We start from the raw sequence: 24,886 nt of genomic DNA on the forward strand, positions 1-24,886 counted from the left end.
TTTCTTTCACACCTCAGACTGAAAGCAGACTGCTCATATTTTAATTAATTTTCATTTTTTAAATCAGGAATAGAAGTGACCCTCTCACTAACCCCATTTCCGTTGTACAATAGACCATGTGTTAGCCTGACTTTCTGATCATTCAAGAGGATTAATGTGAACCAAGCTCTAAAATCTGCTCAGGTTATTAAAGGCTAACAATGATTGTCCTAACGTGTCTGTTTATTATGTACGTTTTCTCCTGTACAGTTATTATATTAACTAGTCAATGTATTTGTCAAATTTTAATGTCTTTGTTGTTGCAGATACAGATGTGGTGTATAAAAGCGAGAATGGACATGTCATTAAGCTGAATATAGAAACAAATGCTACCACATTATTATTGGAAAACACAACTTTTGTAAGTAATGAATAATTATGTTGTGCATTTCAGTATTGTTTGGAATGCTCTCTAGGTTTACATAACTCTCTATTCTTCATCTCCAGCACTTGCAAAGCATTTTGATGAAAAGTTAAGGCTGGAATATCATTAGAATCAGTAGATCTATTGATATGAAACACCTGTGTGAGCCATCTGCTTCATATTTTTCACGTTTGTCCTTTGTAGTAGAGGAAATAGTTCCAGGAATAATGTTTGCTTAGGATGAATTCTTCTAATATTTTTATGTATGATTGGTTACACAAATGTTAAGGTTTTAAAAGAGAGCTTAGCCTGACTCAAGTATCATGGGCAATTTTGTTCCTCCTTAACTTTTTATTCTTCCTGATATATTTCTAACTCTTATTGTTTTTTGGATCAGATAGAAGGCAGGCTTTCTAAAACTGACCTTCTGCTGTTGATGTATTTTATAAGAAGAGATTTAGAATTCTGTTGCTACCATTTTCCTTCTTTGAGAATCAGATGGTTGACTTAGCAATGTTTAAATGTCTAACATATTTAAATGTGTTCTTATAAAATGTGGTGAATTGAATTGTGGACCCCGGTTTGGGCGTGTTCTTGGTCTTGGTCTACATTCTGGTAGGTGTGGACCCGCTGTGAAGAAGATCTTTTCAAGATGTTACTTCAGTTAAGGGGTGGCCCCACTGAATCAGGTGAGGCTTTAATCTGGACTACTGGAGTCCTTTATAAGCAGAATGAAAGTCAGATGGTGAGAGAAAACATGGAAAAAGCAAAAAAAAAAAAAAAAAAAACAGGAAATCAGCAGAACCTGGAAGAGAATGGAAAAGATGTTATGATGTATATTTCCATGTGGCAAAAAAACCAAGGAACCCCAAAGATTGCCAGCTGGGCAGAAGACACCAACCCCTAGAGGAAGTAAGCCTTCTAGCCTCTGAAACTATAAACCCATAAATTCCTGTTCTTTAATCCCACCCATTGTATGGTATTTATTTTAGCAACTAGGACACTTAACAGTTTTTGGTATCCAACAGTGGGGCACTGCTATGACAAATACCTGAAAATGTGGAAACAGCTTTGAAATTGGGTTGTGAGTAGAGGTTAGAAGAATTGTGATGTACTTGATAGAAAAAGCCTAGGATGCTTCGTAGAGAGTAAGTAGAAATATGGACATCAAAGTTATTTCAGGGAAGGTCTGAGAAGGAAATTATGAATATGTAATTGGAAACTGGAAGAAAGCTGATCCTTGTTATAAAGTGGCAGAGAGCCTATAAAAAATTGTGTTTTGATGTTGGGTTGAAAGTGGAACTTGTAAGCAATGAATTTGGATATTTAGCTGAGGTATTTGTGAACCAAGTGTGGAAAGCACAGCCTGGCCTCTCCTTGCAGATTATAGTAAAATGAGAGAGGAAAGAGATGAACTGAGAACTGAACTCCAAAGCACAAAGAAACCAGAAACTGATGGTGTGGAAAATTCTCAGCTTATTCAGGTAGCACATTCTGAAACTAGAGCTGGAAGCAGCTCTATCAGGAACTTCCCAGAGGCTTCAGGAAGTAAGTCCATGTAAGGGTCTAACTGAATAACGCCTTGCTAAAGAGGTTGTGGCTGAACATGGATCCAGGCAGCCTTTTCAGTGGAAGTCAGGATTGGAAATGCAATTATTAAGGAAGTATCTCAGGAGAGTTATGTTGTCTAATGGCTTGGACCTGCTTGAACTTCAAACAATGCCAACAAGTTGTTTGCAAAATTCATATGAACAGAACTACTACTGCCAGCCTTGACTGAAAGGGCAGGTCTAATCCTGTGCTTGGATGAGGAATACCATCTGCTTTGGCACTTGGAGGGGCTGTCCTTGTGCCCCAGTATTGAGGGAGAGTGCCCATTCCAATGCTCAGAGAGGATGGAGCCTTCACCCCAGTGTTTGGGGAGAGCCTAGCCACTGTACAAGCACTCGGAAGGGATGGGGCAGTCATTCCCTTAGGTCGGGAGGATAATACATTAATCTATATGATTGACTCTCAGACTTTGAACTCTAATAGAATTTGTTCTCCTGAGTTTCAGATTTGTTTTGAACCTGTGGCCTCTGTTTTCCTTCTGATTTTACCCTTCTGGAATGGGATTTTCTATCCTATGTCTGTGCCTCCATTGTATACTGGAAACAGATAACTTGTTTTCTAGGTTTCACAGGTCCAGCAGAGGAATTTTGCCCACACCCATAAGTGATTTTGATTAGATTTTGAATTTATCATTAATCTAAAATGGCTTAAGGCTTTTGGAATATTGTGATGGAATGACTGTATTTTGCATGTGGGAAGAACATATCTTTTTAGTATCCAGAGGATGGAATGTGGTAGTTTGAGTCTTTTGTGGACCCCAGAAAATTATGTTCTTAAATTAATCCATTCTTATGGGTGTGAACCTACTGTAGGTAGGACCTTTTGATTAGATTCAGTTAAAGACCATTTAATTAGATTACTTCAGTAAGGCATAGCCCAGGATAGGTCTTTTTTTTTTTTAATTTTCAAGCTAACATTTATTTTTATCAACTTTTAAAAGATGATATGTGCATTGTATGAAACTGAAAAGCACAAGAAGCAAAGAACACACAAAAAATCTGTAATCACAGTAGTCTATAATTTGATATAACTTTCTAGTCCTTATGCATGTTTGTTTGTGTTTATGAATACACAAGGTAGCATACTTTTATGTGGTTGAGATCATATAGTATGCATAATGCTTTTTCACATATAATGAATTTACCAGTTCAAAGCCCCCAAATCATGACTATTTTGATAACCAAGAATAGACAACACCAGTTCAATCAAGATAGGATCTAGTCCTACCTTTCTCAAGGTCAAAAAGAGCTTATCAACAAAAATGACAAAAGCCTCTGGATGAAGATATTGGCAGAGTTACAATTAAAATACTTCCTTCTCTTAATGCTTAATTTAAAATGAGATGCAAAACAATAGACTAACATAAGTATAATGCACAGGTCATTGTATATTTTGTTATAACTTATGAAATTGTGCAGGACAAAGTGTAAACTATAAACTGTAGTCCATGGTTAGTAGCAATGCTTCAATATGTGTTCATCAATTATAGCAAATGTGCCACACTAATGAAGGATGTTGTTAATGTGGGAAAGTATGGGAGGGGGAGGAATTGGGGCATATGGGAATTCCTTATATTTTTTATGTAACATTTATGTGATCTACAGTTTCTTTAAAAATAAAATAATTATTAAGAAAATAGATATAATGCTTCTGAGAGAATTATAAAGTCTACATTATTAAAACAACATGAAGGTGTTTCCATTGAATTGTTTAACAATGCATTCATATAGTATGGTCAAACGAAATGCACACATACATCAATGGTCGCATGTTCTCTACTTTTAAAGTATGTTTTTCACTTCTATATATCTATAAATATTAGATGTGCACCGCTATACACACAATAGCATTGAATAAACTATATGCATGTAACAAAGGCCATAATCTGAAATTGTCTTCTAAATAGGGACATTTTGGCCTAGAAAACTTCCTCTTCTTACTCCATTTCACCTCTACCTACCCAGTGGATAAATATAAGCATTTGTGATGTTAAGAGGGGATTTTAACATTTGTACTTCCAAAGTTGTTTTCAGAAGATAGATTTTCATAAGCATTTTAATAAGAAATGAAGGAAAATAGTTTTCTAAATACTTTTGTCACAACTGGTAATCTTTGTAAATTCTAGAAAGACTAGAGGTTGTAAAATAAAAATTGATTTGTCCATTATAAACGCTATAAACCAGCAACCACAAAAAAAAAACAACTCACATAGAGCATAAGGGGCAAGTGTTTGTGTGAAACTGTCCAACTGTGAACACATTGGCCTAGAGCCTAGTGCCCAAGTACAAAAGGTCCTGCTTAAAGAGGAGGTTACCAGGGTGAATCTTAATCTTCTTATTGGAGTCCTTTATAAATGGGATGAACCCAGGAGAAAGAGAGAGAGAAAAACCCCTCTAGAAGCTGAGAGAGATGGTCCTAGAAGTCAGAATCTGGGAGAGAGAAGACAGAGACACACAGGAGCTCAGAGAGAAACCCCTACAGGCTTAGAGAGAGGTTCCTGGAGGCTGGAGGCTGGAACTGGGAGAGTGTAGAAGCATGAGAGAGGCCCCAGAAGCTGAGAGAGGAAGGCATAGAAACGAGGAAGCGGAAAGTGACAAGGCCTGGAGGAGCTCGTTGCCTTGATTTTGACATTTTCACAGCCTCAGAAATGTAATATTTTAAACTAATAAATCCTCATTGTAAAAGCCAACCCATTTCTGGCTTATTGCCTTGGCAACATCTAGCAAGCTAAAACAGGGAGTACAGATCTCAGGTAGCCAAACATCTCGGTTAGGTGTTGATACTCAGTATATGAATTTTCAGCTATTTGGCTTCATTAGGGATTACACCCTTATACAGGTTATTGAGGTCTTCCCTCTAATCACTAGTTTTGACCAGTGTTTGCTCACTATCTTTTTAAGCATTTATAATACATAAAAGAGAGACAAACCAACCAAACCTTATTTTTGGTTGTTAGTCTGTTATCCCAGTTCTTCATTTGGTACTAGACACTATCCCCATTTAATGTCATTCTTGAGTTCTCCAGGTGCTGATTGATGTCATTTTATTTTTGTGATTTGTGTTTAATACTTTTAAAATCCCTTTGAGATCTATTTCTATTTCCCTCTATGTTGACCATGACTCTTAATTAGCGTGAATTAATTTTAGCATATTTTCCAATTTATTACTCTTCTAAGATTTATAGGCACAGTAAAGACATGTTTCTTACAGCACAACTTATTAAGCAATTTATAGGTTATAGAGGGATAAGAATGCAGTGAGGGTAGAGGAGAGCGGTATGTATTTTTCATCAAAGTTAGCACAAAAAACTGTCAAGAAAAATATGTCACAGTGATTCATGACAATTTCAGAGGAACTCAGTCATTTCCTCTCAAGTCTAAAATAGCATTTATTGAATAGAGTTGTGCCTTACAGCTTACATTTGGCACAATTCTAGATTTCTTTCTCTCCCAGGCCATTCTGTTGATAAATCTCTTATCAGTGCATACTAATTCTATACACACTGCAGTTTTTTTCATTGAGCAATTATCAACGTTTAAATTATAATTATAACTAATTGGATCAGATCACTCTGCAAAGATTTGTAATAGAAGTGTGCCAAGGTAATTGAAAAAGTAAACAAAGCATTCATAAAAATGTGGTAAAATAATGGCTTGTTGTTTAATAAGAAATATTAAAATATGACTTCAATTTATTTATTTTTATTAGAGAAGTTGTTGGTTAACAGAACAGTCATGCATAAAATATAGGATTGTTGTATATTGCCCTATTGTTAACACCTTGTGTTGTTGTGGAAACTTTGTTACAAATTAATTATGGCACGTTTTTAATGATTGTACTATTAACTATAGTTCATGGTTTAACAGGGTTAACCTAATAAGAGATAATTGAAAATCACACCGTCATCTCCATATTTAAAGACATTTAACATATAATTACTGGGCACATTTACGTAGGCAATTTTGTGAATCACAGACTTCAACTAGCAAGATTATTGGGCATGGCGGTCAAAAATAAAAATAAACAATTTGCCTCAAATAATTGGCTTAAAGCTATGCGGATTTCTAAGGGAGGAGGACATTAAAGGGAATATAACTTTTTGAAGAGGAGTATGTGAAAGAAGTGATTTAGCCCCTAGACTCTTCTTAATCATGCCAAAGTGTTTGGAAATGTTATCTCCTAAAGCCAGGGCTAGTTCAAATAAAAGCTCATTCACAGTGATACAATGAGGAAAATTTATCATCAATCTTAGGTGCACTCTTCTAGTAATTTGAGTATCACCAGTTGTCTTGGCAGAAAATACCAGCAGCCATAACTTATGCTGTTAAATTGCTTTCTGTTACTAGAAAGCAGTTGGAAAGCTTGAGCCTAGCCATGTGTTCAAAGACTATCAAGGTTTGAAAATAAAACGAACTCCTGTACCATATGGCTAGGCGTAAGTAGTAGATAATAATCTTAAAAATCTTTGATTCCATGAATTTGTAAGCTTTTAAATACATACTATAAAAATTACCTAAAATATATTACCTCAAAAAGCTGAATATAGAATTGCCGTATGATCCAGCTATACTGTTACTAGGAATATACTCAGAAGAACGGAAAACAAGGATGCAAAATGATATTTGCACACCATTGTTCCTAGAAGCGTTATTCACAATTGCTAACATATGAAACCAGCCCAAGTATCCATCAAATGATGAATGGATAAACAAAATGTGGAATATACTTACAGTAGGATACTATTCAGCTGTACCAAGAAATGAAATGGGGATGCATATGACAACACTGATGTACCTAGAGGAAGAAGCCAAGCACCAAAGGAAAATATCATACAATCTCACTAATAGGAACTAAATATTATGAGGAAACTCATGGAGGGAAACTCTAGAGTACAGGTTACTAGGAAATAGAATGTGGGTTGAGAATGCAACCTGATGCTTAATATATGTAGCGTTATTGATAAGGTTAATTATAAAATGTGGAAATGAATAGAATTGATAGTAAGGCCTTATAGTGAGTATAACACTCCTGATTTATATATCTGATTATAGCTATGGCTAAGGGGTAGTCTATGGATGTAAATGTCAACTGAAAGGAAACTAGAGAATAATCTAGGGAACGTATAACAGTGGATGAAGATTGTGGTTAATAGCATAAATGTAAGAAAGTTCTTTTATAAAGTGCTAAGTACATGGTGATACATGGGAAGATTATAAGTAATGTAACTTATGGCTGATGGCTAACAGTTGTAATATTTTGCAGCAATAGTAAGAAGATATGTCAATACTACGGGACTACAATAACGGGTATAAGGGGATTCAGTATTTTTCCTTTTGTAGTATTGAAAATGTTCTAAAAATCACTGAGGTGAGAACAGCACAAGCCTATGATTAAAATGAGAGTACACTTAGAATGGTTTGTACAAAACACAGGACTGTGTAACACACAGAATCTAGTGGTGGCAGATAGACTGTGGTTAACGGGACAAATATGAGAACGTTTTGTCCTGAATGATAACAAATATATAATACTTAGATAGGGTATTAAATTTGTTTGGGGGAAAAATACATCAAATGTAAGAGATAGGCTACAGTTAGTAATATCTTGGTGATGCCTCTTCATAGTTTGTAACAAATGTTTCACAACAATGCAAAGTGTTGGTGGTGGGACAATGTACAGGAGTCTTATATGATGATATATGCATGTGTTTGTTTTGTAATTCATAAATTTCCCTATACACTTATTGTTTATGTATATTCATCTATGAATGGTATGCTGCAATAAACTTTCATTTAAAAAAAGAGAATGAATAAATGAATCATGAAGAAAAAGTAATTTCACACAGTAAATAAAACATTATTTAGGCTCTTAAAAATAGTTAAAATGTCAAATTTTGCTATCTATTTGTTACCACCACACATGCACAAAAATAGTTTGAAACAGATAAATGCAATTCATATATGGCAGCAGAATGATATAAAAGGTTATTCATAGGCCACTACAGAATGGTAGGTTTGACTGGAAAGAGGAGTATGTGTTGACCTATCAGGTATAGTGATAACACTACTTGTCTTGAATGCCATCGTGTTATTTTTTATTGTTGCCGTTGATTTTATTTGTTGTGCCAGTGGGGAGGGTGCATAGATGCAATTCTTTGTGTTACCCTCCTATCGAGGAATGTATTTTCTGCTTGAGGAAATAGGTACCCTATGTGGGGAAAAATACAGCTGCACAAGCAAAGAATTGTCACCCCTTTTAAAATTTGAATTGAAGAAAGAGGATCAGAAAATTCTGATTGGCTCTGTGTCCTCACATGCTGGCTTTAAACTTGGAGTATTTTTTATTGTTTGAGAATGAACTTAGTAGTACATGATGGTATCCCATACTGATTGATGCCGTAGTGTAATTAATACTGAATAATCAGTAAGTCATAAAAACCATGCACTTAAAAATCCTATTGAGTGCACGTCTGTACAGCATATTTTTCTTTAGATTAGTGATTCTCACCTGGGGATGATTTTACTCTGCAGAAGACGTTTTTGATTGTCATGGCTGGAGGGGAGATATAAGGGATGGTTGGTACCTGAATCTAATGGGTAGAGGTCAGGGATACTGTTAAATATCCCACAATGAACAGGAGGACCCAGCAAAACAATAATTTATCTGGCTCCAAAAATAAGAGTGCCAAGGTTGAGATTCCAGACAGGCATGCCAAGGAAATCATAGGATTTAAAGGTGGGATCAAAACCTTAAATGGGTTATTGAAAAGAACATCTTAAGTTACAGCTTCCAGCCTTGTTGTCCTGAGACATTCCTCTTTTTTAAAGGATAGCCTGTGAAGACGAGCATGCATGAGTGGAATCACTTGCTCTTGGCTTTCTTTCCTTTGGATATTGCAAGAAACAGTTTAAAACATGACCCCAGTTTTCTTATAGTCTCTTTATTCACATAAGTTAATGCTACTCTTTTGGCTATTATCAACTCTTTTGACCAGCAATTATTCCTCTTTAAATTAAAAAGGGAAAAATAAAACCTAATGGCCGTTGGAGAATTCAGCCAGCCTAACTGTTTTCATTGCTGCACTGTGTTTAAGAATAACAGATTTTAATCGTCTTGGGATTTTGAATATCTATCCCCTTCACCATAGAAATCACCATTGCTTATTGTTAGATACCTTCATGCTTCTCTTGTATTTAGATACTTTATACATCCACATTATTCCTTTTGAAAACTGTTATTATATTTATTTGGATTATTTGGATATCTTCCAACTCTTTGTCATAAAAAAGGATCTTACTTTAATGACATCCATGCATATTCAGGCAAATAAAAATGGGCTAATATGTTTTCTAGCAAAGACTGGAATGATTATGTTATAGTTATTCCTTTAGGAAAGAAAACATTGAATCTATCTTTCCCAACCTATAAATATTCAGCCTGTTCAAAAATTCTCTAAGTTATGTGATTATGAAAATGCATTCTACTATAGTTTTAAAACTGATGGCCATAAAAACAAGAAACCTAAAAAGAATAGTTCTGTTCTTCACCCTGGACTTCAACTCAACATAAATTTAATTTAGAGTATGAGAGGAGATACCCATGTGTTTGCAAGTGTGTTTAACTTCCGATTCTATACAATTATTCATATGGTTCCTTTAGGTGAGAAATGGGCTAAAATAGATCACTCCTTATTATGTTTCACGCTAAATTACCCTTCTGAATGACCTAAGAACCAGGCACTTCTGAGAAATGTATTCACTGGAACAAAGTATCTTACCTCGTGTAATCATTTTTATTCTTCATAGTGTTATTAATTAGTGTTACTAATTTATTAGTACTACTAATAAAACCACATCTACAGTCATACTCAATCATTATGCATATTCTTGAAGGAGTCATTGACAGAATTCAAAATTACCTAAAAGATATATCTTAAAAGCCTTCTTGGTCAGGACTAAAACACTGACATGAATATCATTCTTCATATTAGAGATCACTTGCTTAACAATATGAATTGGGTTGGTTCAGTTTTGTCTAATGTGTCTCCTTAGATATGTGCAGTGAAATGATTTCAATACCAGTATTTACTTCTTTGCAAATTCCCATCTAGTCTCTTTGGAGTTGAAGGGGTAAATTACTTTGATGTGTGTGAGACAGGATGTTGGAAGCTAACAGGCAGTCAGATTTACTGTTATTAATCAAAATTGTTTTGGAATTTGACTTTCTGAGAGGTCAGCATTCTGAATTGTATTCAGCACTGATGGGTCCATTTTGAACAATTTAAGTCTCCACTTACATGCCCTTGGACATCTGATACACATTTCTGCCTTTCATTTTCATTATGAATAATTTTATATTTGGCTCTCTTCTGGTCACAGACAGTCAAATATGTGTGTCTTCTATTAATGTATTAATGTATTTTTCTGTTAATTCATGGTGGAATTTGATAAGATACATTTTCAAGAGATCTTTAAAGATTTTCAAGTTGATGACATATTTTTTTTTCCTTTTGGCATTTCAGAATGACCTTGTCTTGTACAGCTTTACTGCAGTAGAACCGTGCATTAGTGAAAATATTTGTAACCTATATACACTGTAGATCACAGTTATCTTAGTAAAATGAAAATATATTAAATTAGCACTTTGGTTTGCTTTAGAACGTATGTGAGCTTTCAAGGAAGTTCAAATTTGGGCAAACATCAAATGACAATGGCAGCACGTTACAGAGCTGGAATGAATTCTTCTTGTCTGACACTTCAATTGATGTAAAAAGAAACAGAACCAGAGAAGTAACAGGCCTCCCTCAAGGATATAAACCTGTGTACTATTAAGGCTAGAATACAAATTTATTGTATCCTAGTCCAGTGTTTATTCTAATATACCTATTTGAGCATGCCGTTCAAAATCACTTTTTAAAAAACGTAAAAATAAATTGCATTTATAATGCTTTATCTGTAAGGAGTTTCTGTGTGTATATGTGTATTTCTGAAAACTTTTTGGAAAGATTTTGATGAGTTAAATATGCATATGTTATACACACTCATATACCAAACATTCATTTTTCTTACCAGCTAACCTTGGAGAAAGCAATAGACAATGAAAGTAAAAGAGAACGAGCAAATAGAAAAAGTGTGGTTTAAATGTTTTTGGTTGCCTTAAATGGGCTGAAGTCACCATCTTTGATTTTAGCTTATGTTGAATATTTCCATGGCTACCACCTATGTCATCATTCTTTCCATCTGCATGTTCTTCTGTAAATCCTGTCTATGTGAACAGAGGGAAACAGCCTTAGTTGTGTCAAGCATGTCTGCACGCACACAGATTCATCATCACTTAGCATCTGTTATTAGGAATTACCCCTCAGCTTCTCTTCCCATCTCTTCCATGATAAATTTGTCTGAAATAATCTACTTTTCATGTGGGGCTCTTCCTTCTCTTAAAAGCTTGCAGAGATTTTTCTAACTCACCATCTTTATAATGTTTCCGCATCGTTACTGAAATGACTCATGTCTTAGTTTGTTCATTTGTTTGAGAACTGTTTATGGAACCCCTATTATGTGTCAGATAATATTCCAGGTTCTGGGAATACAGTGGTGAACAAGGCAGCCTTACATTTTGGTGAGTAAAGATAAGATAATGGCCAAATAATCAAATGAAAATACAACAAAATTTCGACTAGTACTTAGGGCTGTCAGAAAATCAACACAGCTTATGGGAGAGAAAATGATTAGGTAGTTATGAAAGGCCTGCTGTGAAGGCAACTTATCAAGGTCAGGGTGAAGAAGAGCTTTACAGTCTAAAAGAACAATAATTAAAAAGAATCCAGGCTGGGAACTGCATAGATCTATTCCAGGAACAGAAAATATGTAAGTAGTGGAGAAGGGCACAAGATAAACACAGTGAGATAAGTAGGGGAAGGATTTCTACTTATTTTGTAGGGCAAGGCTTTATTTTGAGAGCAATAGAGACACTTTGAAGAAAGAAAGTGACAATATCTGAGTCATATTTTAAAGAGCACTCTGTCATATGGTACAAGAATATGAGGAATACATGGAGAGAAATGAAAGCAGAAATGGAGAGACCTCTTTGAAACCTACTGCAATGTTACCCCTAGGGCCGTACTAATGGAGAAGGTAAAAAGTAGGTAGATTTAGGATTAGTTTGGGGACCCAAGTAAACTGGACTTTGCTGACTGATTGCCATGGTCCAATCAGGAATAGAGGGAACAAGCCAGTCTCCTAATGTTTTAAATTTGACATTAGAATGGGTAATTCTGTTTCAGTATTTTCCAATTAGTCTTGACAAATTGACTAATTTCGTTCAAGTGTGTATACATGCACATATTTTGATATATTACAGGACAATAGGGGCATTTCTCATTGTTTGACTGGAGAAAGACTTTAAACAAAATTAAGAAATATACTTGGAGCAAAGAAATGCAACCCATTGTCATCTGGAGGTTAAAATTTAAAAATATTTTAGTTTTGGTTATTTGATCTAATAACTCAGTATTTTTCCTAAACAACAGCAGATTTATTGCTGTGTCTTTGTATATATAATTGCTTAAAAAATTACAGTTGATATCCTTGCTTATTGAAAAGAATCTAATAAGACAGAACTACACTGAGGGTGAAATAATGAAAATTTTACATGCTCATTGGAATAATTCAAACAGTACACAAAATATATGGTATAAAGACAACGTTCACTCCTCCCTACTTCTTCCCCATACCACTCTGAGGGGTAATTAGAACTTTTACCATGAATTTTTCCTATAGTTAGTTAACACTTAAGTATTTTCTGCAACTAACTTTATTCTCTAATCTGTCCCTGCCAATAACTCATATCAATAATACCTGGTCTATCTCATTTTTTTATAGTTGTATGGCACTTCACTGTACAAACATTTCATTGGTCCATATTAAGGAACATTTACATTTTATCAGTTTTTCTCTAATGTGTATTTTACTAGGTTTCTCTTGATGTCTGTTTCATCTTTGTAGTTTATAATGTCATTTAAGTCATATTTCCTTGTTGATCTGCTACCTAGTTGTTCTATTCAGTACTGAATATGGGATATTGAAGTCTTCATCTATTTTTGTTGAATTTTCCATTTCTTCCTTTAATCCTATCCATCTTTGCTTCATGTATTTTAGGCTATTTTATTAGGTATGTCTAAGTAATAATTGATATATTTTTCTGATGGAATGGCCTTTTATCATTATAAAATTCCTTTTGTGTATATGAATGATTTTTGCTTAGATTCTGTCTTGTTTTATATTAGAAAAGCATCTCCAGCTCTGCTTTGATTATAGTTTACTTGGAATATCTTTCTGCTTGTATTTTCAACCTAATTGTGTCTTTAAGTCTAAAATGAGTCTTTTGTAGAGAACATATAATTGGATCATGCTATTTAATGCATTCTGCCTATTTCTGTCTTTTGATTTGAATGTTTATTCACATTTAGTTTAAATATTGATAAGCTAGTAGTTATATCTGCCATTTGAAATTTATTTTATGTCTGGCTTATATCTCTTTCTTGTCCTCTGTTTTTTGATTCCTAACTTTCTTTTTGTTAAATAGATATTTTTACTGTACATTTTAATCTCCTTATTGCCTCTTTCGTAATATATTTTTTGGTTATTTATTTAATCATTGTCCTGGGGGTTACAATTAGCATTTTAATTTAAATCAATTCTAGTTCAGATTAATAGGTACATAATTTCAATAGCATGTATAAACAGGTCTAATATATCTCTATCCCCTCCATCTCTACTGTGCTATTATTGTCATATAAATTGCATCTTTACATTTTAGTACCATCAAAATAGTTTTATAATTATAAACTACATACATTATTTTTATTGATATATAGTTCCAGATAAGTGTTATGAATAAAAATAATTTTATAATATCTTTCATAATACATGTCGTTATCTTTTCTCATACTTAAAAATATTTCTTCATTCAAGTAATTGGATGAATTCAAGTTACTGTCTAGCATTCTTTCATTCCAAACTGAAGGATTCTCTTTAGTATTTCTTATAGGGCAGGTTTCGTAGCATCAAGTTTCCTCAGTTTTGTTAATCATAAAATGTCTTAATTTCTCCTTTGTTTTTTAAGGAGACTTAAGTTGTATATATAATTCTTGGTTGATATGCTTTCTTTTAATACTTTGAAAATGTCATTCCACTCTCTTCTGGCATCATTGTTTCTTATAAGAAGTAAGCCATTATCTGGATTCTCTCTCATATATAATCTTTTTTCATGCGCTTACCCTAGAATTTCTTGATGTCTTTGACTTTTGTCACTTTGACTATAATGTGTCCATGTGTGATTCTTTTTTCACTCCAGTTGGAGTTTGTTATTCAGAGTTTTTAAAATCTTGAATGTGTAGATTAAGTTTTTTCCTCATGTTAAAGAAGTTTTCAGTCATTGTTTCTTCCGTTTTTCCTGTTCTTTTCTTTCTTGTCTCTGTTTTTATAATTTTACATGTGTGTATGTGTTCCCTTTGTTTGACTAAAAGCAGAATAGAGCCTAAGGATTTTACCAATATAAGATAACTAATTATAATATCATATTCTCACATTTGTTGATGTTCTAGCTATGATAATTACAACTTCATTTCCACTCTGTCTAGAAAAAAATGTTTTGGGTCATTTTATGTTGAATACTTCTTATATGTATTTTAGGCTAATAGGCTGTCTTGTATTAACTGTATGATTGTATCCCCCCCAATCATTAATGCAGTTGATCAGTGGTGAAAGTCTGACTGCCATGAATTAGGAGAGACTATAATGAAAATTTTACCTTCAACAACCCTAATGTCTGACATCATGGACCTATCCCATATATCCCTCTATATATTTATATATTAAAAAATATATGAAGGGAATAAATCTTCCTAGAGAAGAATATGCCTATCATGTACACCATTGATTTTGACAAAGCGTTAGAGAAGAAAAAGTACCTGAGAAAAATGAAAAACTGCATCATAATATAAGAAAGTATATTATAATATATATGTATTTTTTACCTAAAAAAAAAAGGTACTCATATTTGAATGCAGAATGAGAATGCTTATATTTCTCATATTCAAGCACTACCATGATGGTGATTATTTTAGAGACACACTCTGTTCTTTAAAAAGGTAAATGTTAGATAAAGATGTAAGTCATATAGATGTACTGAGTGAACCCTTATATTAATACTAACTTTAAAAGCAAACAAACAAAAAAAGACGGTTGAGGTTCTTGTTTTGGAAAAAGTGTTTACTTTTATATACTCTGAATTAATCAGAGCTTGTTTGTGTAACACTTTTTACAGAATCTTCATTCAAAGATATACCCATTTAAAATATTAAAAATGAACAGTTTAATAAAAAATAGGATGATTATGATAATACATATGATAATACAATATTATCTGTAATCTTCCCCATTAATATTTTTGAAAACAAGGTCATAAAACATATTGTTAAGAAATTTAAATAATATATTGCACTGTCCAGTATGAGAGCCACTGGCTGCATGTGGCTGTTTAAATTTACATTTAAATTAATTAAAATCATATACAATTAAAATTTCCTTTGCTGACTCTCACTAACTACATTTCAAGTATTCAGTATTCACATGAGACTTCGGACAACATGGATACCAAATATTTTCATCATTACACAAATTTCTAGTGGTAAGAGTTGGTACAGAAATGTGTATATATATATGTGTGTGTATATATATGTGTGTATATATATATAAATGTGTGTATATATGTGTATGTGTGTATATACATAAATGTGTGTGTGTATATATATACAAATGTGTGTGTGTATATATATACATAAATGTGTGTGTATATATATATATACACATTTTTGTACCAACTCTTACCTCTAGAACTTTGTGTAATGATGAAAAAAAAAATATATATATATATATATAAGTTTTCCTGTCTGTCACTCCCAATAAGCATTTTGGAAGGCAGGCATGACGTTTTTGCCTGTTAAAATTTCTTCAGAAATATTTTTGTATATGTCTTCAAAAATATAATATAAATGATAAAATAATTCAAAATAATATACACTAATATATGCATGTATACATATACATATATACCTATTTAATATACTTACATACATATTTAATTTCTACAGTAGGAATGGTCTATACTATACATGTATATATATATGTAATATAATAATGTAATTTGATCTTTTTATATGGACATTTTTGTTATTTTCTTCTAATATAATTTAGCCATGTAGAATTTCCCTGATGATATATTATCAATTATTTAATTTTTCCCTATTGTATGCATAATCCAAGTATACTAAGCAAACATTTTTGAGATATATTTGTCAGTATTATGTATAACAGTAGTATTGCTGGATCAAAGGGAAGGTTAGTTTAAAATTTTGTAGACAGTGTCTCGTTGTGTTAATCATGTAAACCAAAGGCATAAAATATTGTCTTTTTGCCTGCTGTTACTCTCTCGGTATTGTCAAATATGTTAATGCTTAAAAATTTGATTGACAAGATTGATATTCAATTGTTAAATTGATTTGCAGTTATTTAACTATGAGCAAGGTTGAATGTCGTCTTTTCAAATGTACCTTGGCAATTGTCTTTCTTTATCTGTCAGTCCCTCTTAGTAAGTTTTTAAAATTGGGATTTTTCAAGTGATATGCATGTGCAGCAACATTTGTTTCTTTAGATGTTTTTCTTAGCCTCCGTCTCACTGGAATTATTTATTCACCATCATTTGGAAACTCCAGTAAGAGGACTTTGTGTATTTCAAATCTCTTAGTGGGCCTGTATCTGTTATTAACTTGCATGAAAGAAGGGATAAATGAATGAATGTTTGAAAGGGAGGGAGAAACAATGGGAAAATGAACTAATTTGGCTTTAAATACATGCTTAATAAAATTTAGTGGATTGTCCCAAGGGTTGGAAATATACCTACCCTCTTAAATGTTATTTCAGTCAGTTTTCTAAATAAAACAAAAAAATAATCATTCGAAATACAAAAAATCACAAGCCAAACATCTTCTCCAGGCTTGCAGCTAAATCCACTCACCATATGGACATTTAAAAACGTGTGCAAAAGGTATTGATCTTAGCTCTCCAAACTTTTCAAAAAAAGATTGGAGCTATAAATGGACATTTCACCTTTGGGCTATTAAAATGCAGGTCTGGTAAATGACAAGTAATTTCCTAACTAATTCATTCTGAAATTTATTTTTATATCCATCCTTCAGTTTCTAAATCAGCTTTTAAGTATAGCTGTGGAGATGAGCAGTAGTTTGCAATAGTGAGGGTGAGACAAAGAAAGAAGAACCCTATTCTAATTTCAAAGCTAGGAATTTGGGCTCAAGGGCTCTGAATCTTGAGACAGTTATCACAGTTCCTGATAGTTTCTCGCTTTATTCTACCCTTAATTTTACAGGCCCTCTTTCTTTCCCCAACTAAACAGAAAACACTACGTCATCAGGGAAGTAAATATGAAATTATTCTTTGGTTTACAAATGTTCTTGGCTTTGACAGAGAAGAGTAAATGGTCCTTCGTGATACTCCTGCTTCTGAAAAGGACCCTGACGATTGAGTAGCCTATTGCTATGAGTTTGGTCATGAGCAGTGATACTCCATCTGTTCTCATACTCAAGAAATAATTATGTTTAAAGTTGAAAACCTGAGCCTTTTTCTTCTTTTGCTTTTCAAATGAATTGTATCTTCAGAATCTTCCTCTTAATTAAAATATCCTTATTTTGGGGTCCTTTGCATCCTGTCTTTAGTAAAACCTTGTGCAAAACCTAAAAGATACAGACAGTTTTGATATAATAGAGCATGCCAAGTAGGAAAGGAGAAAGGCAAGATGAAAACCATTAGTTAACTGATAAAATATTATTATAATTAATATTAAGAACTTTTCCAAATCAACTGAAAAATGAAAAAAAATACATAAACAATTTTTTTTTCACAGAAGAAACAAATATTGTTGATGAGCAAATAAACAGATGCTGAACATAATTTATAATGAGTAAAATGCTTATCCATAATGTATGGAGCGTCTATTTCATACCTTTATATTGGCAAAGCTTAATTCTGAAATTACCAACTATTAGAAAAGATGTGGAATAATAGTAACTCTTGCATGTTGCTAGTGAGGGTATAATTTGTGTTTTCATTTTGGGTAACTGTTTGTCATTATTATGGGAAATAGAGCATTCAAATGCTGTGTAGCCCACCAGCCCTTCCCAAGGTATGTGCATAAGCAAACTGTTACTCATGTCCACAGGAAGCAAGACAAAAGTTTAGTGAGCACTTTTAGAGTACCAAAAATGAAAACAAGTACCCAGTGCCCAAGGACAAGAAAATACATGAACAAAAATGATATGTGATAAGAAGAGCAAATCATAAAAGCTTGAAGAGAATGTAAAAGAATGGAATATCATATAACCTATAAAATAAGTGAACTGCACAGATAAATGGAAATGTGCATCAATCAGTAACAGAGTGCTAAATGAGAAAAGGATACGAAGATCACAGTCTGCCTGAGATCTCTTTTAAAGACTAAATAAGATGTCTTTAGGCAAACATAGATGGGTAACAAAGCAAACAAAAAAATCCAAGGGGAATATATAAACACAGATCAGGAAGATGGTTACCTCCTATAGGGAACAGTCAGGGAGAAGTTAGATGAGAAAATGTGGAGCTGTAAGTTCCTGGGGTTGTTCTAATTCTCTGGTAGGTGAAAGGGGCAGTAAATATTTGTTTAGAATATAACCATGCAAGATCAATGCAAACTGTTGCCAGATAACATAGAGGATACCATTTAAATTTGAACTTCAAATAATCAATGTATATATAGTATTAGTATGCCCATTGCAATATATTTGCTACTGGACTTCATATTTAAATTTAACCAGGCATTCCCTATTTCTATTTGCTTAATCTGGCAATGCTATTATTAATGCTGCCATGTCATGAAGCAGAAGTTATGATTCACTTCTATGCACTTCAGGACCATTTATATGAACACAGTCTAATGAATAGGCAGTATACCATCTATACACAATAATTTCACCCAAAACCATAAATGGAGTGGAGAAAGTAGACTTCAGATACTGTTTTAGCAAGAAATATGTCAGAATAAGTCAAATTTGTGACACATTTCCTTCTTAGTTACTAACCTAATATTCTGTCTTGTTCCTTGGAATTATTAATGGCAATACTAAATTAATGATGTTATACCAACTTTAAATGGGCCTTTTGACTATAAGAGAATCGATTAACTGTCAAGAAGATCTACTCGTTAAAGCACTATTTCCATTTTGAAATCTCATCCTTGCAAAACACTCTTAGAGGTTTTTAAAAAAAATGCAATTTTTTAAACAAACGTTATTGGCTATGAAATTTTCTCTTTTTAAAAAAAAAAAATATGGGAATTGCAAAGTTCTTGGTAGTCATCTTCGTGGTCTATGCCAGAAACATAATCATGTTATAGACGGAAACTCTTGAAATATGCATATCATATTTTGAAATATAACTACGTTATTGAGTTTATGGAATGATACTCTCTAAAATTTGTTTGATGGGATATCATGGCAAGAGTGAGCTTGAGTCCTTTTCTGCTGGCTCACTCCAGTTCACCCATCTTATTTTATAAAGGAACGGTTTAAAGAGGCAGACATTTGTCTAGAGAATCTAGAGAACTTTTTTTTTTTTCCCAAATTAGAAAATAAGAAGCTGTACACTCTACTGAGAATTGCTGCATGATCTTTCGTTTACTTTTTTCAAATATGATGTTCTATTGGATGCATATGAGTTTAAGGTCACCATGAGGAAAACTGGTCCAGAAATTCTAATGTGATATTTTTAAGACTTTCACAACTTTAAATTTCTTTCTATATGTTTTACCTGATGTACTTGAATGTAGCAGCACAATTTAAGAGAAAAATACATTTGATAAATGTTTGGAAAGTTTTAAGACAATTTCAAGAGTCAGTAGACCAGAGCAAACCGAACTTCAAAGAAATAATTTGCATAAATATGCAAGGTACGATATCCCTTTCCTTCTTTCTCTAGCCAAAAATTTTCTAATTTATTGAAGTTTTGACTTGAAAAATTTTGATATTTTCTCCTTAAATTTATATACATTGTCTACCTTTTTTATAGAAAGTTATGAATAGAATTCACTGTACATTAGTTTTCACCTTCTGTTAAAAATACAGATTGATTTTTAAATGTTTTAGTGTATGTCCTATGATTCAAATAAATAAAATATTATTTTGGCTGTTCGCATTTATTGACCAATGAAGATATATGTGAGATACTCTACGTGGGTTAGCAGGTTCCAATTCAATGGATTTAAACACGACATAGTAGCACTGTAGCATTTTCTGCATTTTCAATCTTTTATAAAATATTACGACATCAATAGACTGCATGGTATCAAAAAAAACACATTTTATTGAGAAAGAGAGAGATACCTGGTATACAAATACTGTTAGGGCCACAGAAAATAAAATATGGCTTTGTTTAGAGCTATAGGGCAAATACTACTTGCCTCTTCCGTGTTCCTTCATTTGAAGACAGGCAGGGAAGGAGAGCTACTCTGGCATTATACCGTGAGCTGCCATCTGGTCGTCTTCTCTACCAGCTGCTCTCAACCTTCTTTTCTCCTTTCCAACTGAATAGTGACCCTTCCCCTGCCTCCAATCACTTTGTTCCAGCCAGGGAATGATTTGATCTGATTGGTTTTTGAATGATGGTACTGTGAAAGAAACTTCTTCATAATATATACTTAGTCAAAGATTTAGAAAATTAATTATTTTTCTAGAATGAGAAATGACTTTTCTAAACTTCCCCCCCCCCCAATTATCTATAAACTAATATTGGATTGGTTATTGAGGGAAGTTGTACCTCAGAATAAATTAAACTGAAGGGATGGCTGTGTCTTTTGGTTTGTGCCCATGAGTGTGTGTGTGTGTGTGTGTGTGTGTGTGTGTGTGTGTAGGGAGTTTGGTGGTGGTGAAAGCAGGAGGGAAAGACAGACAGCAGGTCCATGAAAACTTACATTCTTGTTTTCATCATACTCTGTTAAAACTGTTTTCATGTTTTAAAAATTATGTTTATTCACCTAAAAGGAAAATCACCCTCTGATCCCACCCAGCAGAAGACACTCACAAACTCAAGGTACACCTGGTGGGGAAAGGGCCGGTCCCAAGTTAGGGGTTGGGACAACCATCCTGTGAGACACAAGCCCCGATCAGGAGACGGCAGGGCTGAAGTGTGGGGCAGGCTCTCACCCCTGGCTGCTGGCCCTGGAACAAGCACGCACCACAGCCAAAGGTGTGTTCGATGCCTTCGAGGTAGTGCTACAGCCACCCCTGCTGGGTCCACTCTTCCTCAGGAACAGGGATGCCTAGCCTTTCTAGCTCTCAAGGCTTAGGGGTTTATCCAGCTGGGGATTTTTTTTTTTTAATTATATATATATATCTCCAAGATCTGAAAAACACTGCTAGTCCTGACTAGACAATCCCTAGTCTTTACTCATTTTCAGGCATCTTGGGGCAACCAAGTCCTTCTCACTAAGTTCAGTTCATTTTTAACCCTGTGTCTTATTCATTTCTTAGTCCTTTCTCAGCCTCCAGTCATCTAAGTACATATTTTATATTTTCAGGCACTTCTGACATTTAAGTTCTTGTTTAATGATTTTCTTGCCACGATCTTCAAAATCTGACACCTCAGAATACTATCATTATCTTATTTCTACCTCTAGTTATAATGTTTCTGACAAAAGTGAATCACTGCCGTGGAGCTTCTTAATGGGGGCATTACTGCGGCAATAAAAAATGTAAATTGCCGTTCCAAACAACCCATGAAACAGTGATCTATTGTTAGATGAACTGCACTTATAATAATATTCATATGAGGTCAGATTAATCACTTGAGCTGAGAAGGACAGGGAAAGCTGAAGGGGGAGAATTAGAATGACATTTCAGAAGTAGAAGTTGAAAAGGAGGGGGAGAGGTGAAGTCGTTGCAGGTAGGTGCAGCAGGGTGAGCAAAAGTACCAGGAGAAGGAAAAATGCACATTTAAAGAATAAAAGTTATTGTAACAAAATTCATTACCACTGCACTGTTCCCCCTCTACCCTTGATAGAGTATGCTGCTTCAGGGATTTTACCTTTTTTGTTGGTAGGGATGGATTTGCATTGAACCAAGGAAAGACTTTCATCTTCTAACCTGTGTAGCTGATTAAAGATGACACACCCAGAGAGCTCTCTTAAACCTCAGGCTTTTACACAGAAATCCGGAACATCTCCAGCAGGGACTAAAATCATAACCTCTCTAAATTTGGCATGTTTACATTTTTTCTCAATAGGTACTTATTTTCCTCTTTCTCCAATTTTCGTAGTGATGGCAACATTCACCCAGTTATACAACCCTGAAAACCTAGAGTCATTTGGTGCATTTCCTTCTTTTTCAGTTTTCAGCTCTAATCATTAAATCCTTTTGTTTTTATTCGATAACCCTTGTGCATTTCTCCTTCTCTGTTTGGCCACGATGGCACCTTAATTTAGGTCCTCATGGTTGCTTGCCTGGATTATCGTCAGAGCCTCTTACTAGATTGCAAGACCTCAAGGCATCATCAGATTCAGCTCATTTTCTACCCAATTGCCAGAGCACTCATTCTAAATTAAAATCAGATTTTGTTACTTCCTTAGCTTTAAATTTCACCATTAATGAAAACAGTGATTAGCTCTACTATGTCCTATTCATGATAGAGCTTACGGTATTAATATCAGCATGAATCCATAATTTCCACCAGGAATCCTTTTAGCCGCTTGTTCATTTTGTGAAGGTTATTCTCATATGGTGGCCCATAACTTCATTGAACTGAAAAACACTGGATCATCAGGTTCTCATTTACTTCTTCAAACCTCGTAATAGTTGTCTTCTTTCCCCTCTCCCCATGCTTATGGCAGTTCTTACGTTATCAAAAATTAGCAGATTGGCAGCCTTTAAGGCAGGATCTGTCCTACAGATATATTTTTAAAGTGCTGAGCTATAAAAATCAAGAGATGTAAGTTGATTTCTAGAGTATTTTAATTTCTTGCTTACCTTGAAAAAATGTGGACAACTAATAGCACTTCTGTGGAAGACAACGGCTACATGGCACTGAGGGGCTTCTGCCCTTTTGAACAGCATGGCGGCTCCATTTATCCTCAGTCCTGGCCCAGACTGCTGCCTTCTTACGCAGCCCATCCAGTCGCCAGGACATTCGGGCTGGGATCCCTGCCCTACCATAGACTGAAAGATCCATGGTGCTCGTCTTACTGTGCTGGTAGGGGTTGGAAATGTGCTCGTGGACTTTGTTTCTCAACTTTGTAGTACGTTCAGTGTTTACCGTGGTGCTTGTCCTATCTTGAATTCTCAATTAATGAGTTTTGGTTGACCTGAAGGAAACCAATGAAATACCACAAAAAAATCTTCCTCAGCTGCCTGAAAGCATGCATTTCTTTCTCAACTTGATCAAATAACTTGTCTTTCCTGTTTAATTGTTCTAGTTAATCCCCTGGCGTATTTAATTTCTTATGATTACCTTACCATGCCTGGTTTTAATTGACTGTCTCTGGATGGCAAGTTTCACATAATTTAATGCCATTTTGAGTGTCAAAAAATGCACTGGTAGGCAACATTGCTGATTAATAACAATAAGCTCAGAGAAAATATTTCTGCATCCTTTTTTTTTCCTATTTTTTTTATTAAAGTTAATAGATCACAGGGAACGTTACATTAAAAAACATAAAAAACAAAAAACATAAGAAGTTTGCATATAACCCACTCCCCACCCCACCTCATCAGTTTTGTAAATTGTATTTTTTGAAGATATATACATCACAAAAAAGATGTTACATTAAAAAATATGAGGTTCCCCTATACCCCCCATACCCCACTCCTCCCACACCAACAACCTCCCCCATCATTGTGGCACACTCATTGCACTTGGTGAACACATTTTGGGGTACTGCTGCATTAATAACATAGACAATAGTTTACCCTGTAGTTCATACTCTCCCCCAGTACATTCAGTGGGTTATGGCAGAATATATAAAGTCTGGCATCTGACCCTGAAATATCATTTAGAAAAACTCAAATTCCCAAAAATGCCCCACATCACATCTCTACTTCCGTCTCCCTGCCCTCAGCAAATACTGTGGCCACTTTCTCTACCTCAATGCCAAAATTTCTTCTGTTACTGGTCACAATAGTTTTATAGTAGAATATCAGTAACTCCATTCTAGTCCATATTTTATTCCTTCATTCTGTGGACCCTGGTATGGTGATGCTCTCTCCACTTCTAGATCAAGAGGGGGCTTATATTCCATATGGATGATGGATGCAATTCTCCTGCTTGCAGGAGTAGGCACTCTTGATTCCCTGGTGTGGTGGTTGACCATCTTCACCTCCCTGTTAGCTGACCTGGGTAAGACCAATTAACCAGAGAGTAGGAGTCGCCACTCTGTTGAGGCGCAGGGCCCAGCTGGCACATGGGCAGTCCAGAGATTCAAGTCTCCTGATTATGCACCCTCCCTAGCACCAACCACAGGTTCAGTAAAAGTGACAGAAGAGGCATGTGTAGAAAAGCCACATTTCAGTCCAGCTCCGTCACACTCAGGAGCACAAATTCCAAAGTAGGACCCTCTTCCATGGCACAGAATTCCAAATCCATCTGCCTTGACCATATGCCCTGTGGATCTCTGTAGCCTTCAGAAGAACCAGTACATAGGGTTGTAACTACTGTGGCTTTTTCTGGGGTCCTGCTGAGGTGTGCAGAAGCGTGACCCTTCTGATGACCTCCCAACTCT

At 34.6% G+C, this 24,886-nt stretch overlaps 1 protein-coding gene across 3 annotated transcripts in view; it reads left to right on the forward strand.

Annotated features, from left to right (window-relative positions):
* The window catches only part of DPP10 (dipeptidyl peptidase like 10), a 1,447,377-nt gene that overhangs the window by 1,030,392 nt on the left and 392,099 nt on the right, over positions 1-24,886 (forward strand). For all 3 annotated transcript variants that reach the window (XM_058301104.2, XM_004458043.3, XM_058301105.1), the window contains exon 4: positions 306-400. In XM_058301104.2, coding sequence (XP_058157087.1) covers positions 306-400 — 95 coding nt within the window. The remainder of the gene's footprint in view (positions 1-305; positions 401-24,886) is intronic.

Source organism: Dasypus novemcinctus, chromosome 7 (assembly GCF_030445035.2).
Source record: "Dasypus novemcinctus isolate mDasNov1 chromosome 7, mDasNov1.1.hap2, whole genome shotgun sequence".
Lineage (NCBI taxonomy): Eukaryota > Metazoa > Chordata > Mammalia > Cingulata > Dasypodidae > Dasypus > Dasypus novemcinctus.